The 19,063-nt window shown below is 37.3% G+C and overlaps 1 protein-coding gene across 5 annotated transcripts in view; it reads left to right on the top strand.

The window, feature by feature from the left end:
- ARHGEF9 (Cdc42 guanine nucleotide exchange factor 9) overlaps positions 1-19,063 on the top strand; it is a 317,960-nt gene that overhangs the window by 232,926 nt on the left and 65,971 nt on the right. For all 5 annotated transcript variants that reach the window (XM_075539602.1, XM_075539605.1, XM_075539600.1 and 2 more), the window contains one exon: positions 9,763-10,006. In XM_075539602.1, the coding sequence (XP_075395717.1) occupies positions 9,763-10,006 (244 nt within the window). The remainder of the gene's footprint in view (positions 1-9,762; positions 10,007-19,063) is intronic.

Genomic DNA, 19,063 nt, shown 5'->3' with positions numbered 1-19,063 from the left:
TAAGGTCGCTATGGGTAATAACTGATTCAATAGCCCCTAAAAACAACAACGTCTTGTTGTGTTAAATGAGTTAGCAAATGCAAAGCATTAAGAGTAGTACTTGACAAAGTGGCCATGTAAGCATTGTTGTTTTTGCCATTTTCTTGATATGATATTTGTTCTCTATGTTAGGATACAGTGTTGAACAAAAGTAATCCATTTCCCACACAATGTGCCTTCCCCAAAATCTAGCAGAAAAAGTAGACCAGCCTAGGCTAGGGAAGAGTAATCAGGGCTTCCTATGAAGATACAGGAAGGAACTTACTGATAAACAAGTTAGATAGGATGCAATCTTGAACAATTACACTTCTCAAAGTGCATCATCTATCAATTGTACCAAATGTCTTGAACAATTTTACTAGATTCCATGAACACTAACTGTGGTCAAATATAAACAACTGAGATCTCTTTCTGTTAGGTAATGCTAGAGATAGGGCCAAGGTAACTTACCATAGCTATTAACCAAGATCATTGCCAGGACACCTAAACTTCAGATTACTAAGGCCCAACTGGACAAGTAATAGATTGCTTGCATGAAGTCAAGTCCACTTCATGGTGAGCTTACATATAGCAGAGTAAAACACAGACCAATATTGCATAATCATCATCACATTTGCCAGCATGTATTCATTATCATTACAGATGTTGCGCTAATCCAGCTCAAAAAGGGTCTTTTTCAAGTTCGCTGACCCTCTACTTCATCAAATATGATGTCCTCCTCCAGCAATTGATCCCTCCTTATGGCATGCCAAAGCAAGCGAGTCAGAAACTGTTCTCATAAATTAAACACTGACTAATTTTTTAGAAATAGCTTCCCAGACATTTCTTCCTAGTCTGTCTAGTCTGCAAACTCTCCAAAAGTTCATTTCCCAAGGGTGACCTGTGGTATTTGAAATAATATAAGGAATTCTTAGCATCATAGAAACATGCAAGCTGCCACAGTAAAACAAACTGACAGGCAAGCTGTGGGGGGAGCAGTAGCGCCCTTAATATCCTCGAACTGCGACAAGTGGAAAGAGAAACGAAGATTTGAGTTTGATTTAAGAATTTAATCCATTGGGAAAAATCACTGGGATGCTAATCATTTATTCATTTATAAATCATTTAATTTGAACAGTTACTCACTATATCTCTGTTGAGGCCTTTAGAATCCTGTTAACAAAGCAGAAAGATCTCTGAGGAGTTCTCAGCTGTCTTCCCCTGAAAAATCCTTAAATGCAACAAGAACATACAGTGCTGATCATAACCTAATCAGACAGACAAAATGAAAAGCTATAAAACAGAATTATTCCATCTCAGCAGCATGGTGACAGTGTATGAAATATGAGAGCAGCTTCTTCATACTGGAATTTAGAGAAGGACTAATACTTTGACCTGTGTTGAAGGCTGCACACCAGAGAACCTTCTTTGGAGAGGAAGAATATGAAAATTACCGGGAAGACTGGAAAGGATTGTAATAGAAGATGTGGTTGAGGCACAGAGGAGACAATGTGTGAGCTCAAGTAAAAAATATGATCTAACCTACTAAAAAGCCTACATATTAAATATATTATCTAACCTACTTGAAAACATGGAATTTCCAGAGACATACTATGTAAATTGAAAGTTTTTTCAAGAAAGTTTTGTTTTTAAAATCACAGTATTTGATTTATTTTGAAATTTAAATTACCCCTGGTGGTGTAGTGGTTACTCATTGAGCTGCAATTTGCAGTTTAAAGCAACCAGCAGCTCTGAGGGCAAAAGACTGGGCTTTCTACTGCCATAAACATTCACAGTCACAGAAACCCACAGGGAATTATTTTGAGTCAGCGTTGACTTGATGGCAGTGAGTTTGGTTTATTTTGGGAAAGTAATAAGATTTATTAAACATATTCTTGTTGTTTTGTTTTTTAATAATGCTTTATTGTAATGCAGTGTATACTGCCTGGTGCTGGGATTTTTTAAAAATCATTTTATTGGGGGCTCTTACAGCTCTTATAAAAATCTATACATCCATTGTGTCAAGCACATACATTGCCATCACCCTTTTCAAAACATTTTCTTTCTACTCAACCTCTTGTTATCAGTTCCCTCCTCCACCCTCCCTCCCTCGTGAACTCTTGATAATTTATAAATTACTATTATTTTCATATCTTACACCAACCGCTGTCTCCCTTCACCCACATTTCTGTTGTTCATGCCCCTTTGCAAGTGGGGGGCATGTATATGTCTTTCATTGTGATTGGTTTCCCATTTCTTCCCCAGCTTCCCCCTGCCCTCATGGTATCGCTACTCCCATTATTTTTCCTGAGAGGTTTATCTGTCCTGAAGCCCTCTGTCCAGAGCTCTTATTGTGTACATGCTCTGGTCTAGCCAGATTTTAAAGGTAGAATTGGGGTAATGATAGTGGAGGGAACGGAAGCATTAAAGAACTAGAGGAATGTTGTATCTTTCATTGGTGCTATACTGCACACTGGCTGGCTCATCCCTTCCTTGTGACCCTTCTGTGTGAGGGGATGTCCATTGTCTACAGATGGCTTTGTGTCTCCACTCTGCCCCTACCCCCCATTCACATAGATATGATTTTTGTTCTGGGTATTCTGATGCCTAATACATGATCCCTTCGACACCTCAGGATCACATAGGCTGGTGTACTTCTTCCATGTGGACTTTGTTGCTTCCCTGCTACATGGCCACTTGTTTATCTTCAAGCCTTTAAGACCCCAGATGCTATATCTTTTGAGAACCAGGTTCTATCAGCTTTCTTCACCATATTTGCTTATGCACTCATTTTGTCTTCAGTGATCATGTCGGGAAGGTGAGCATCACAGAATGCCAGGTTATTAGAACAAAGTGTTCTTTTGTTGAGGGTGTACTTGAGTAGATGTCCAGTGTCCATCTGCTACCTTAATATTTAATATATAATATATGTACATAGATCTATGTCTCTATTGTTATATATAAATATATTTACATATGTACATGCTTGTATTTATACCTCTATAAATGTCCTTTACCTCCTAGTTCTTTTCTCTATTTCCTTTTACTTTACTCTTATCCTACCATCATGTTCGACCCTCATTCAGCTTTCATTAATTCCTCTTGGCTACACTGCACTTGATCAAGCACCACTAAGCATCCTACTCCTTCTTCACCATAGATTTTAGATCACTTTTGGTTCCTTAATCGTGGTTTTTAAGAGCTACAAAATATGAGGAAAAATATATAATGGATAACATTTTATGGTTGAAGAAATTGAGGCTCAGAGAAGTTGAGTTGCCTAAGACTATACAACTAAACAGCTAGAATTCAAATTCTACACATAATCAGATCTCACATTCTTTGGAGAGTCCTATACTATTCAGTAAGGAATTTTGGTTAGGTACTGGACGACTAACTACAAGGTTAGAAGTTCAAATCCACCAGCTTCTTTGTTGAAGAAAGGTGAGGCTGGCTGTTCCTATAAAACTTTGTATGATCAGAAATCCTATAAAAGGTTGATTTATTTTTTGTTTTGTTTTATAATTCTCTGTAGCCTTACTTATGCTTTCTTATTGGACTTTCTGAACCAGTAGGTCATTCTTCCTTTAAAACCAAATTTATTCTATCACAGTCAGAAGTATGAATCTAGGGTGCAAGGCCCTTGTCTCCTTTCAACATATGTGGGCCCAGCATTCATTGGAGATAAAACATGTGTCTGGGCTACGTGTGTCTGGGAATCAGTCTTCCCAGCATAGGAACTCTGGTACCTAATGATCCTGCTCTTCCTTCTTGATGATAGTGGGCTCTCTGCGCTCGCTGCTCATTTCTTTCTCCTTTATCCCTTTTCAAAATATAATTTTTTAAATATTGAATTAGGTAGGGCTTTACTTTTCAGATAATCAGTTTTGTATTCAACAGTTTAAACCATTTATCAGATTCCCCTATAACTTAACCTAACCCCCTCCCCTTTGATTTCCTTTTCACCCTTCTGGATTACTAAAGCTAATATTTATCAACTTGCTAGCCTATTTTTTTTAACTCTTACCTCCTTTGCCATTCCCCACTTGGTAACTTCCAAGTTATATTCCCTTTAGTATGAAAATCTTCTGTTTTGTTTTTCTTCTTAACAGTAGTCTCATACAATATTTGTCCTTTGTGATTGATTAACTTCACTCAGCATATTGTTCTTCAGGTCCATCCATGCCATGTGGGGCTTTGTGGTTTCATTGTTGTTAGTGATGTATAGTATTCCATAGTGTGTATATACTGATGAGCATTTAGGCTATTTCTATCTTTTTACTATTATAAACAGTGGTACAATGAACATATGCCTGTTTGTGGTGTGACTCTTACTTCTTCAGGTTATATACCCAGCAGATGGTTTGCTGAGTCATAAGGAATTTCTATTCCCAGTTGTTTGTTTCTATTCCCATATTGCTTTCCACAGTGGGTATACGTATTTAAAGTCCCACCAACAGTGTATAAAGGTTCTAATCTGTCCATAACCTCTCCAGCATTTATTGTTTTTGTTTTGTTTTTAATTTGGTTGTCATTGTAAGTGTAAGATGGGATGTCATCATTTTTATTTGTATGTCTTGGGTGACTAGTGATAATGTCAATTCCTTATATGTTTATTGGCCATTTAAAATTAATTTATGATTAATCTTCTGTTCATGTCCTTTGCCTATTTTTTAATTTGGTTAATTTTTTTTCTTTTTGAAATGTTACAGTTTTCTAGATTGTAGAAATTAGTTCCTTGTCCATTATGCCATGCCAAAAAAATCTTTCCTCCTCTGAGGGTTCTCTTTTTACTCTTTGAATGGTCTTTTGATGTACTTAAGTGTCTTAAGAGGGACATACTTAATTTTTTGTCCCATCAATATATTTTGTCTTCCACTGTGTGTGTTTCCTGTGTTATATTTGATAGTGTGCCATGCCCTGCAATAGGACTTTTAAGTTTGTCTCTTTTTTCCTCAGTGATGGTCTTTATATCTCTGGGTTTTACGTTTAGATTTTTTATCCAGCTTGAACTCAATTTTGTATATAGGGTGTGGTATTGGGCCTATTTCATTCTTGTGCAGATTGGATATTCAATTTTGCCAGCACCATTTGTTGAAAAAATTCTCTCGTTCCTATTTAATGCTTTTTGGTTCTATTCCAAAAATAATTTATATGTAGGTAGATGGATTTATTTCTGGCTTCTCTATTCTGTTGGAAAAAAATATATATATATCATTGGATAGTTCCCAAGTTGATTAACTACTGTGGCTGTGTAGTTTTGAGGTCAATAAGTAATAGGCCTCCTCCTTTGTTCTTCTTCTCAAGAAGTTCATTGCTTATCCTAGATTTCTTCTCTCTCCATATAAAGTTAGTAATTAGTTTTTCCATTTCTTTAAAGAATGAAATTGGGATCTATATTGGATTTGTGTTGTATTTATACATTGCTTTGGGTAATATTGACATTTGCACAATGTTAAGTTTTCCTATCCATGAACATAGAATAGTATTCTATATGTATTAATTTCTTTAGATTTCTTGTCATTGTATTCTGTAGTTTTCTTTGTACAAGTCTTCCCTTACTCTGGTTAGGTTTATTCCTAAGTATTTCATTTTTGTGTGTGGCTATTGTAAATGGAATTGTTTTTTTAGTTACTTTTTCACAGCTCTCTTCATTAGTATACAAGAATCCAAATAATTTTTCTATGTTAATCTTTTATCCTGCCAAGCTGCTGAATCTCTTGATTGTTTCCAACAATTATTTTGTTGAATCTGTGGGATTTTCTACATATAAAATCATATCATCTGCAAATAATGAAAGTTTCCCTTCTTTGTCAATCTGTATTCCTTTGATTTTTTTCCTTACTGTCTAATCACCCTAGCTATGATTTCCAGCACAATGTCAAATAAGAGGGGTGATAACTGTCATCCTTATCCAATTCCTGTGTGAAAGGGTAACACTTTTGGTTTCTTTCCATTGACCAAGCTGTTTTTGCTTATATAGCCTCTACTGTAATGAGAAATGTCCCTACTATTCCTATTTTGCTGAGTATCTTTATTAAAAATGAGTGTTATCTATTATCAAAATCTTTTCTGCATCAATTGATGTGATTACATGGTTATCTTTTATATGGTGGAATAGATGAACTGTTTTTCTAATGTTGAATCATCTTTGTGTGCATAATAGGAATTCCATTTGATCATGGTATATTATTATATATATAATTGGATAATATTGAGCAGTATTTTGTTAAGAATTTTTGCAACTGTGTTCATGAGTGATATTTGTCTGTAGTTTTTTATCTTTTTAGTGTATTTTCTTGGTTTTGATACCAACGTTATGTTTATTTCAGAAAATGTGTTCGAGAATTTGCTGTCCTTTACAATATTCCGGAATAATTTGTGTAGAATTGGCATCAGTGCTTCTCTAAATGCTTAGTAGAATTCCCCCCAGAATCCAGCTAGTGCTGAACTTTTTTTTTTTAAGGTTTTTAATGACTTTATCTAATTCTTTTGTTATGGGATTCTGAATGTGTTCTACATCAGTCTGTCTTAATTTAGGTAGATCGTTTCCTTCTAAAATTTGGCCAATTCTTCTAGGTTCTCAATTTGTCAGAGTACATTCATAGTAATGTATTATTGTTATCATTTCATTTGGAAATCTTATGATGTCACCTCTTTCATCTCTTGGTATTTTCATCTTCTCTTTGTTTTCCTTTATTAAATTTGACAGTAGTTTGTGAATTTTGTTAAAACATTCAAAGAACTATCTTCTTGCTTGTTTTTTTTCTACTGTTTTTCTGTTGTTCAATCCATTTATTTCAACTCTAATCATTATGGTTTCTGTTTGCCTGGTGATTGAAGATTTGTTTTGTTATTCTTGTTTTAGTAGTTGCAGATGTTGGGTTAAGGTGTTTATTTTGGTCCATTCTCTCTTTTATGTGTATGCTTATCATTATAGTTTTCTAAATACTACTGCTACTGTGTTCCAAAGGATTTAGTTTGTTCTGCTTTTGTACTCATTTGTTTCAAATAATTTTTTTTTCATTTCATTCCTTTCCTTATTTCATCAAGTACCCAGTAGTTTTTAAGCAGTGCATTTGGGTTTTTTACCTGTGCTCTTCCTATTGTTGATTTCTAGTTTTATAGCAGTATGGTCTGAGAAAATGGATTGTAAAATCTCAATCATATAAATTTACTAAGGCTTGCTTTGTGTGCTGACTTATAGCCTTTCCTAGAGAATTTTTAATGTGTACTTGAAAAGAATGTATACTGTGCTTTTGTTGGGGAGAGTGCTCTTTATACGTCCAGGAGATCGGGTTGGCTATTTGTATTGTTTAGTTCTTCTCGGTATTTTTTAGTTTCTTTCATGAAGATCTGTCAGATTATCTGTCCTTTCTCTAGAGTGAGTTATTGCTATCCCTTATTATTTCTGTATTATTTCTCTCTTCATTTCTAGAAGAGTTTGGTTTATGTAATTTGAGAGTCTTTCATTGTGTGTGCATATTTATTATGGTTATCTGCTAGTTTGATTGGCCCTGTAATAGTTTTGTAGTAACTTTTTTAGTCTCTCATGATGCATTTTCCTTAGAAATCTAGTTTATTGGAGATTGATATTGCCACTCCTGGTATGTTTTTTGGTTGTCTTTAGCTTAATAAATTTTTATTCCATTCTTTGATTTTCAATCTTATTTTTGTCTTTGTGTGTTTCTCTATCTGCTATCCGAATTCTTTACTTGTCCTTGTTAGAATGTTTGATTATGATATGTCATGATGTTTTCCTTTTGGGGTCTAGTTTGCTTGGGGCCATCCTACTTCATAGATAATTATTTTATCCTCTTTTATGCTGTGTGGGAAGTCACCCCGTCCCAATGAATTTCTTGTATTCTTTTCTCTCTGGATTTTTTGTTTGTTTCTTCCTATTCTAAAATCCCAATGAGCTATAAATTGTCCTTTTTCATAGTGCCCCGCATAATTAGGATTTCTTTACACTCCTTTATGCTTTGTGTTGATTGTTCTTCTTCTATATTAGAGTTCAAGAAATTTGTCTTCAAGCTCACTACATCAACTTTCCACATCTTAAGTTCTATCACTCTGTTTTTGTAAGGTCCTATGTAATTTTTAAAAAATACTTTTTAAATTACTCATTTTATTGGAAATTCTCACAGATATGACAACATTCCATAGTTCAATTACATCAAGCAGTATTGTACAATTGCTACCACAATCAGTTTGAAGCATTTTCTTTTTTTAATCATTTCACTGGGGGCTCATACAACTCATCACAATTCATAAATCCATCCATTGTGTCAAGCACATTTGTACATTTGTTGCCATCATCATCATTCTCAAAACATTTGCTTTCTGCTTGAGCCCTTGGTATCAGCTCATTTTCCCCCTCCCTCCCACCCACCCCCACTCATGAGCCCTTAATAATTATAAATTATTATTATTTTGTCATGTCTTACACTGTCTGATATCTCCCATCATCTACTTTTCTGTTGTCCATCCCCCAGGGAGGGGATTATATGTAGATCCTTGAGATCAGTTGCCTATTTTTACCCCACCTTCCCCCCACCCTCCCAGTATCGCCACTCTCACCACTGGTTCTGAGGGTCAAACCCAGACTTTATTGGCCTTTTAAAACGATTAATCATGTTTCAGGCAATTCGCCAGCTCACTTCATTTCTGTGGAAGATGTTTTGGAAGAAGAATCAGGTTTTAAATCCCTATTCAGTCACTGATGACAGTAATTACACATGACTTACAGCTTTCCACTTTCCATTGGTCTTTTTTAAAAAAATAATTGTGAAATAAGTCAAGGTTTATAGAGAAAATCAGTTTTCCATTATTCAACTATCTATAAAAATTTGTTTCATTTCATTCAAATACTTGGTAATATTTGATCATTCAATGAAATCCTTCACTGTAAATACCATTTCTCCTTCTTTGAACTTTGACCTTGGAACAATACTGCCCTTTTATTTCAAATGGTTACTTATTGTAAGGAGTGTGTATCCCCCTAGTGTCATTACTCACATTATTAACCTATTTATTGTTTGTCTAAACTTTGAGTCATGGGGGTCAGCTTAGACCTGAAGTGTGACTAGATGCCATAGCCTGTGGTTCAACCAGTCTTTATCTGACTAGTAAGCCTAGTCTTTTTATGATTTTGAGTTTTGTCCCATATGTTTCTCCTATTCTATCTAGGACTTTCTAATGTGATTCCTTTTGGAGAAATTGTCAATGGGAGCTAGCACCATCTAATTCTTCTGGTCTCAGGATCACACTGGATGACATTTATGTGAACTAATTGTTTACATACATTTTTAATTTTCTTCATTTTTCTTTGCTATGGATGTGGAAAGATTGATAGTAGCACCATCGATAACCATTTACAGCTCTTAAGACCCCAGTTGTTCTCGCCGAAATATTCCCAGTAGTCTTGCAAACACATATAAGAATTGATGCTGGGATCTGAGATGGAGTCTTTGGATATGGGACAGAAGATTCCTCTAAGGGAGTCCTCTAGTTGACCTGTTGATCTTAGTTAGCTTTCAAAGCTAGCCTTCCTAAATTTAGACCAAACCAACCACATTGTCACCCTAAATGTATGTGTGTGTATATATATATATATATATAATTTTATGTCTATGTGCTGGTTTTCTTGGTATTTACTCTCTATATATCCCCAAATATATACTATTTCTTGGTATTTACTCTCAATATATCTCCAAAGAAGGCCTTCTCTTTCTTCCTACCTAGGACCTGATTCGGAGAGACATCCTGTACTATAAAGGCCGTATTGATATGGATAAATATGAAGTGGTTGACATTGAAGATGGCAGAGATGATGATTTCAATGTCAGCATGAAGAATGCCTTCAAACTTCACAACAAGGAGACAGAGGAGATCCATTTGTTTTTTGCCAAGAAGCTGGAGGAGAAGATTCGCTGGCTCAGGGCTTTCAGAGAAGAGCGGAAAATGGTGCAGGAAGATGAAAAAATTGGTAAGTAGCCACAGAAGACTAGGATAAATGTAGAGGTTTTAGATTGGTTTTCAACTTTTAGAACCAGATTGGATAGTTCTGTTGAAACTGACCTAAATTATTTTGGTGGTTCCTGAATATTAGATACTTTTGGTAGATACCAATAGCTTCCATTAGTTAGGGTAGGTGGAACTATAGGTTGGCCTCCCTTCCAATTTCATTGCCAGATAAGAATGTTACACTGAAAGCAAGTCTCAGGTTGCATGCTTCTTAAATGTACAAACCTTTATTAACAAACAGATATAAAAGCAGTTTTGCAACCTGTCAATGAAGACTCAGCTCTCTTTGCGTAAATGACAGTCAAGGAAGATTTAGTAATATTTTACTGAAAAGTGTTTTTAAAATATTCAAAACTCAAGGGAATTGACGCATAATGTTTATTCTGAGCAGTTATTCTATCTGCATATAGAAAAACAACTCTAATTCTAGAAAAGAAAAAAGGGAGACTCTCAATTAGTTTAGTTCCAATGAAGCATATAAAGAGGAGGGACAAGAATAGAAAATCAACCACTGGCTAATCTTAGTGAGCTCTGCCTTTGCTTATGGAGAAAAACTGCTATCAGATACTAGGTGATCTCTGGCCTGGCTGCCCCTTTCCCCATTATTTGCACAAAGATTTCAGTGTAGTCTAGAGGTTTTAAAATGATAACAGGTCCGTCATCACTATGGAAGCAGGAGAGATTACCTAAAGTTGCTGTTTAAAAAACATAGATAACCTCTGAACTAGCTCATGATTATATAAGTCTTTATTATAGAGTGTTTTGCATTGATTTAATCTCTGTTGTAAATTGAGCCTCAGTTTCATTATTTTAGCACTCCCAAATGCCAGAAATAATTTAATGATTTTACAATTGGGAGGGGCATGCTTTTAATTTTTGGTTTTGTGCGTAAGAAAAAAATCCCTTAATAACAAAAAAAGTGAAATATCACAGAGGTTTCAGCTTAACTTCTTATCAGATTCTAGCAAAAAATTATTTCATAACAACCAAAATGTATAAACTTCAGTTTTAAGCTTTAGGCTTCTTTCTCATGATATATGCTTTGAGACTCACTAGATTCTTACACCCAGTTCATACAAAGACTAAAGTGACTGTATGACATTTCTGGCACTCCGAAAACATTGGGAAATATCCTTTTATGAATGAAAATTCATTGCTAGTATGTGTTATACCTCTTAAAATAGCATAACTGCTAGTCTCTGGAGAAAATGACCTTAATCTTTAAGAAGTTTTTACAATAAACTCTGGGCTATGTATTACATATGAGAGTATTTCATGTGTTAATATATGCCCTTAAAGTATAGATTAAAATGATTAAGTGCATGCATATCATGTCATTTATATGGGACTATTTTAAAGTAAACTATAAAAATATAAGAACTAACTCTGTGATAATTTCATGATTTAGAATCACACTAAAACATAATCTTTCTTTTGAAATAGATTACTCCCCTTTTGCAGCAGGAATACAGTTAGTTGATATTTTTCTGTGGTGTTTCCTGATTGTGAGATTCGGGTGCCATTTGTTATAGCCTTGTGGCTTGCAGTTTATTATCTAGATCTTCCTCAGAGTCCAGCCTTTCTCGCATAAAAAAAACCCAAATTCCCTGGGAACTTCCCAGAGTGAAAACACACATTCTATGAAATTCAAATTAAGAAACTTATTGAAAGACTATACTTTCAGGGATTATTTCTATAGTTTACTACTAAAAAACTTATTAAAAATCCAGGCAGGTCTGAACTGAGAAAGTGTCCAAATTAACAGAATGAAGATAACCTCCTTGCTACATAATAAAGAAGCAATCATTCTTTATATAGTTGAAGGAAAGCAAGGACTTGGCAGATACTGATGGATGACATGAATGTAAGATCACATGATGTCGTTAAAATGCATAATTGCAAGTGTACATCCTTTTCAATTAATTATTGAAGAGTCACATGACAGTTGCAGAACATGTTTTTTCTGGGAACCCATTATGAAACTGTTTCCTCAAGCATGTCTTTTCTTGGTGGTCTATTGTAAGATTTTTAATAATGCTGTTAGTGAAGACCCTTTGGACATAAGCTATTGTATTCTGTACCTGTTTGACCATTAGAAGACCCTCTTGAGATATGCTATGATGTTCTGCATTTTCCTGACCACAAACAAATCCCTCACTGCCATTGAGTTGCTGCTGACTCATAGCATCCCTATAGGACAGGGTAGAACTGCCCCTGTGAGTTTCTGAGACAGTAATTATTTCCAGGAGTAGAAACCCCTTCTTGCTCTCAAGGAGAACTTGGTGGTTTCAAACTTTGGCCCTTGTGAATTGCAGCCCATGGTGTAAGCAGGGCTCCTTTCCCAACCCCAGGGGACATGGGAATTATTTTAGGACATATGGTAGTTCAGTACCAAGATTAGAGAAATTGCTATTAGAAAAACCAACTTGAAAATTCAGCACGAATTCTGGACTCATGGAAAGATGGAGTTAGACTCTGCTTTCAAGCCACTGTATTTATACACACCAAGTGTCTTAGATTCTAAATTTTCATTTCCCCTTTCCTCTTTTTGATCAAGGATTTCCATGAAATTATTTGAGCACACACAGGATACTGATCTTTATTCTGCATAGACTTCTCCATTTCAATTACTTCTTGGATGGCCACTTGCCTTAGTGAAAACAGTTAAGATCTTATGGCAGCCTGTGATATATTCAATATTTTCCCCAACACTTCAATACTTCTTCAGTCTTTCTTATTCCAATCCAGCTTTCTCATGTAAGTGGCAATTGAAAGCAACATGACTTGGATCACCCATATCTTAATCCTGAATGTAACATCTTTTCTTTTCAGCATTTAAGCAAGTCTTCTGCAGCACATGCCATTTGCCTTGGGTAGCACAATATGTCCTTTGCTTTGAGTGGTGCTTCAATAAGTGCCAATTGTGGATCCAAGTAAAATGAAAGCCTTGACAACTTCAACATTTTCTCAATTTATCATGATACTGTTTATTGGTCCATTTATGAAGATTTTTGATTTCTTATATTGAGGTGTAAACCATACTGAAAGCTGTAGCTCTTGATCTTCTAATGAAGTACATTAGTAGATTTCCTCATTTAAGTCCCCTTTATATCCAGAAATCATATAATTTAACTTCGTGGATTTTTTTTCTCAGCATGGTGGAAGGATACACCTTTCCTGATGTTAAACCAAGCAATATCCCCATGTTTTGTTTGAACAACGGCCTCTTGGACTATGATAAGTCTCCAGGATAAGCACAATTCCAGTGTTCTAGAATTTCAAATGCTATCCATAAATTCACTCTCTTCACAAGGTTACCCATAATTTGGTCTGAACCACACAGTTGATTTACCTTTACAGTGTCCAAAAAACACAGAAAAACATCTTCCTTGTATTCTCAGCCTCCAGCCAAAATCACTCTGTCATCAACAATGATGTTCCACCTTCCGTATCCTTTTCTGAATCTGGTTTGGATTTTTGTCAGTTCCCTGTCTACATGCTATTTCAACTTTTTAGCAAAATTTGCCTCAAAGGTGATATTATTTAGTTATTTCTATATTCAGTTGGATAGCCTTTCTTTATAATGGGCAAAATATGAATCTCCTCCAATCCATTAGCCAGATGAATCTATTCCATATTTCTTGGCATAATTAGTGAGGATTTCCAGTGTTGTATCCATTTGTGAAAATATCTAAATTGGAACTCTATTAATTCCTGGAAGCTATTTCTCACCAATGCCTTCAGTGGAGATTGGGCATCTTCCTTTAATTATTTTTTAAGTCTTTTTATTGGGGGCGCATACAATTCTTATCACAATCCATGCATACATCCAGTGTGTCAAGCACATTTGTACATTTGCTATCATTATTCTCAAAACATTTGCTTTCTACTTGAGCCCTTAATATCAGCTCCTCATTTTCCCCCTTCATCCCCACTCCCCCTCCCTCAGAACCCTTCATAATTCATAAATTATTATTATTTTCTCATATCTTACACTGTCGACATCTCCCTCCACGCACTTTTCTGTTGTCCATCCCCCAGGGAGGAGGTAAGATGTAGATCCTTGTAATCGGATCCCTGTTTCTATCCTACCTTCTCTCCACCCTCCAGGTATCGCCATTCTCACCACTGGTCCTGCAGGGATCACCTGTCCTGGATTCCCTGTGTTTCTAGTTCCTGTCTGTACCCGTGTACATCCTCTGGTCTAGCCAGATTTGTTAGGTAAAATTGGAATCATGATAGCGGGGTGGAGGAAGCATTTACGAAGTAGAGGAAAGTTGTATGTTTCATCGTTGCTACACTGCACCCTGACTAGCTCATCTCCTCCCTGTGACCCTACAGTAAGGGGATGTCCAGTTGCCTACAGATGGGCTTTGGGTCTCCACTCTGCACTCACCCTCATTTACAATAATACATTTTTTTTGTTCTTTGATGCCTGATACCTGATCCCTTTGACACCTTGTGGTCACACAGGATGGTGTGCTTCTTTCATGTGGTCTTTGTTGCTTCTGAGCTAGATGCCCACTTGTTTAACTTCAATCCTTTAGGCCACAGACACTATATCCTTTGATAGCCCGGCACAGCTTTCTTCACCACACTTGCGAATGCACACATTTGTCTTCAGCGATCGTGTCGGGAAATTGTGCATCATGGAATGCCAATTTAATAGAACAACGTGTTCTTGCATTGAGTAAGTACTTGAGTGGAGGTTCAATGTCCATCTGCTGCCTTAATACTTAACCTGTAAATATATGAACATAGATCTATTTCCCCACCATCCTATATAAATATATTTACATATGTACATGCCTGTGTTTAGACCTCTATAAATACACATTGTCTCCTAGTTCTTTCCTCTAGTTCCTTTTACTTTCCTCTTGTCCCACTGTCATGCTCAGCCTTCATTTGGGTTTCAGTAATTTCTCTGGGTTACATTGCCCTTTTGAATCACTACCAGGCCTCTCTCACCCTCCTTGCCACTAATTTTGCATCACTTGTTGCCTGCCTGTCCCTGGGTTGGTCAACACCACCTCCTTACCCCCGACGCCCCCTTCCCCATGTGTCCCTGGAATCATCGGTCCTGTTGTTATCTCCTCCAGACTGTTCTTCCAACCTATCTTATCTAGATAGATCTGTAGAGATAATAATATGCACCAAAAAACAAAGTGTAGCAAGACAAAGTGACAAAAGAGAACACAGTGACGACAACAAAAAAGAAAGGCAATCACCCATAAAAATAAATTAATTAAAAATATAAGAAAGAAAAAATTTAAATTAAAAAAAGAAAAACCTGTAAATAGATCAGGTCTGATTTTGACCACTAGGCATGTCGTCCAGTCAAGTCTGATGGGATGCCTCGTTCTGGCCCAAGAGTCTATGGTTTGCACTCCCTTGGGAGCTCCTTGCTCTGCTCCCCGCATTGCTCGGCCTTAATGTTTTGTCTTGGTGTGCTGGGGTCAGTCTGGGCTAATCTAGACACTGAGTCTCCAGTGTTGTCCCCCGTGCTGGCCCATGGGTCAGCGAGGGATGTCGTGTCTTATAGTGGGATCAGCCATATGGTCCACTCTGTGCATTGGCTCTTTGGAGTGGGGCTATCATCCTCCAGGCCTGGTGAGCCAGGATGTGCTCCACTCTCTCTTCCTCCCCATTCATTTGCTCCCGTGTGCTCTGATCAGACATGTCCCTTTCCCCCACCTGCAGCTTCCTTGCCCTCCTCTAAAGTAAATTCTTTTGAGTGGAGGGGCAGTTGTCCACATAGCTGGTATGGGGGCCATGTCCTCCGGTCCCTCCACTAGCTCCACTCTCCATGCCGGCATGCTGCGTTCGCATCCCGGACACTGAATTTAATTCTGGTCCCTCATTCTCTGTGGAGACACAAACAATACCCTCCCCTTGCGTGGGCCAGTGCCCTCTTCCCCTGCCTTACATGTCTTATTTTTCCCTTTCCTCCCTGCCCCCTCCTTTTTAGTTGCCTAACATATGTACCCCTGGCTTTGGTCTGACTCCTGCCATACTACCTGGACCTCACCCCTGGAGTGTTTGTACACAGTAGCTTTTTCACTGTGCCCCTTTTGCATTTTTCTTTTCTTTCTTTTAATGTAAACTTACCTCAGCGATCATGTTGTAATTGTCCTTTTGTGCTTGGCTTACTTCACTTAGCATAATTTCCTCCAGTTCTTCCCATGTGGAGATATACTTCAAGCATTCATCACTGCTTTTTATTGATGTATAGTACTCTATTGTATGTATGTACCACAGTTTTTGAATCCATTCAACTGTTGATGGAAATTTGGGTTGTTTCCAAATCCTTGTGATTGTGAACTGTGCCGCAATGAACATTGGAGCACAGATGTCTGACCGTGGTTTGTTTCTTGCCTCTTCTGGGTATATGCCCAGTAGGGGGATTGCTGGATCATATGGTAGCTCAATTTCCATCTGTTTTAGAAATCATAAAATCGATTTCCATAGTGACTGTACATACCTACAAGTGCACCACCAGTGGATAGGAGTTCCTATCTCACCATAGCCCCTCCAACACTAGTTGCTTTCTGATTTTTTGAATTGGGTATCTTGGACAATATTAAGTCGTATCTCATAGTTGTTTTAATTTGCATTTCTCCTATGGCTGCTGATTGGGAACATTTTCTCATATGTTTATTGGCCATCTGGATTTCTGCCTCTGTGAAACTTTTGTTCAGGACTTTTACCCACCTCCCCAATGGGCAGTTAGATTTTTCTCTTATTGTAAGCTTGCAAAGTAGTGTAGATTTTAGTAATAAGACCTTTGTCTGAAGTGTCATTGCTAAAGATGTTTTCCCAGTCGGTAGACTCTCTTATTACTCTCTTGGTGAATTATTTTAATGTACACAGGTGCCTTATCTTCAGTATATCCCATTTTTCTATTTGTGACTCCTCTGTATTTGTATCCTTCCTTATTTCTGATACCCTATGTATTCCCCGTGCCAAGGTTCTCAGGTTTGTCCTAATTCCTTCATTAATAGCCCTAATTGTTTGGGGTTTTATTTCAAGGTCTGTGATCCACCTTGAGTTTATTCTTGCGCATGTAGTGAGGTACGGGTCTTGCTTCATTTTTCTGCAGGTAGATATCATTTTTTTCAGGCACCATTTATTGTAGAGGGCATCTGCTTCCCATGTAATATTTTTGGGTCCTTATCAAAATCAGTTGCCTGTATGCTGACATTTTTATTTCTGGGACTTCAGCTCTTTTCCATTGTTCTGAAGATCTGTCGTTATATGAGTGCCACTCTGTTTTGACTACTGTGGCCGTGTAGTATATGCTGAAGTAAGGTAGAACAAGCCCTCCCACTTTGTCCTTTTTCTTGAGGATTTCTCTTCTAATTATGGGCTTCTTCTCCCTCCATATGAAGTTGGTAATCAGTTTTTCCAATTCTTTGAAGAAGGATGGTGATATCTATATTGGGATAGCATTGAACTTACATAGTGCCTTGGGCAAAACTGACATCTTTACTATATTGAGTCTACAATACATGAGCATGGGGTATTATTCCATTTGTTGAGGTCACTCTTGATTTCTTGTAGCAGTGTTTTAGAATTTTCCTCATACAAATCTTTCTCTTTTTTTTGTCAGGTATTTCAAATTGTGCTTGGCTATTATAAAGGGCATTACCTTTTTAATCATCTCTTCTGTGATCTTGTCTGATGTGTAGAGCAGTCTGATAGACTTCTGTTTGTTGATATTTTATCCTGCCAATCTGCCATATACCTCTATTGCTTCCAACATTCCACTTGTGGAGTTTAGGGGATCTTTGATGTATAGAATCATATCATCTGCAAATAATGATAATTTCGCCTCCTCCTTCCACAGATGAGTACCTGTAATACCTTTTCATTATCTTATGTTATTAGCTAGGACCTCCAGTACAATGTTAAATAGGAGTCAGGACAAGGGGCATCCTTGTCTGGTCCCCTTTTTCAGTGCTATTGTTTTCATCTTTTCTCCCTTAACCACCACATTGGCTGCTTTTCAGATATAGCTTGTATAACATTGAGGAATTTTCTTTCTATTCCTATCTTCTTGAGTGTCTTTAACAGGGTTTCATGTTGGATGCTGTCGAATGCTTTTTCTGCATCTATCGATATGATCATGTGGTTCCTATTTTTTCTGCCATTGTGGCAAATGATGGTGATGGCAAATGATGCTGATGTTAAAGACACTCAAGAAGATAGGAATAGAAAGAAAATTCCTCAGTGTTATACAAGCTATATCTGAAAAGCCATCCAGGATTCCCTTATTTGGAATGTGAGTTGGTCGAGTTGTGGGCCTCTGAGGGCATCGCTCCACTGACTGACAGCTAAGTAGACCTCATGGTGCTTGAATTACCTTTGATATTTCCCTCTGAAATGAGTGCCGAGGAGGACATGTGGGTATAACCTCCTTAGTGTAGAGTTCTGTAGCTGGCAAGGGGAATTACCGTAGTCAGAGAGATTGCCTTGGAGGTTGGGTGGATGTTCCCACAGTGGTGTGGAGCCCCACCATTGGTGGGCAGGAGTTTTCCCCAGTCAATTGTAGGGCCTCAGGGTTTAGGCTGGAGATCCCCCAACTGTTTTAAGGGGAGAAACCCCTGATGCTTGGTGTATGGAAAAGGACCAGCATGATTACCCCAGCTTCATGCAAAGCCAAAAAATGTGGGTGGGACTGCCTCTCTAGTTGGGCCTTCAGAGTTTCCCTTGGCGGAGAGGAGTTGCCTGGAGGCCGCTAGTCACTTGTGAAAGGAAATAGAGTAAAAGGAGAAGAAAAGGAGAAAGAAGAAACAAAGAGTGGAGCAACAATGCCGAGCAAACTAACACCACTCAAACACATGCAACTAAAACGCACAGACTAAACAAAAGTGAAAACAGTTTAAAAAATAAAATAAGAAAACAATAAAATAGGAGAAATGAATCTGATGAGAATGTGGCAGGAACGAGAGAAGAGCTAGAGAAAGGAGAAAAGAGGAACAAAAAGAAAAGGAAAAGAAGAAAGAGAAAGTGGAGGAGA

Source organism: Tenrec ecaudatus, chromosome X (assembly GCF_050624435.1).
Source record: "Tenrec ecaudatus isolate mTenEca1 chromosome X, mTenEca1.hap1, whole genome shotgun sequence".
Lineage (NCBI taxonomy): Eukaryota > Metazoa > Chordata > Mammalia > Afrosoricida > Tenrecidae > Tenrec > Tenrec ecaudatus.
Note: the sequence above shows the minus strand (reverse complement) of the source record. Positions and strands in the feature narration are given on the sequence as shown.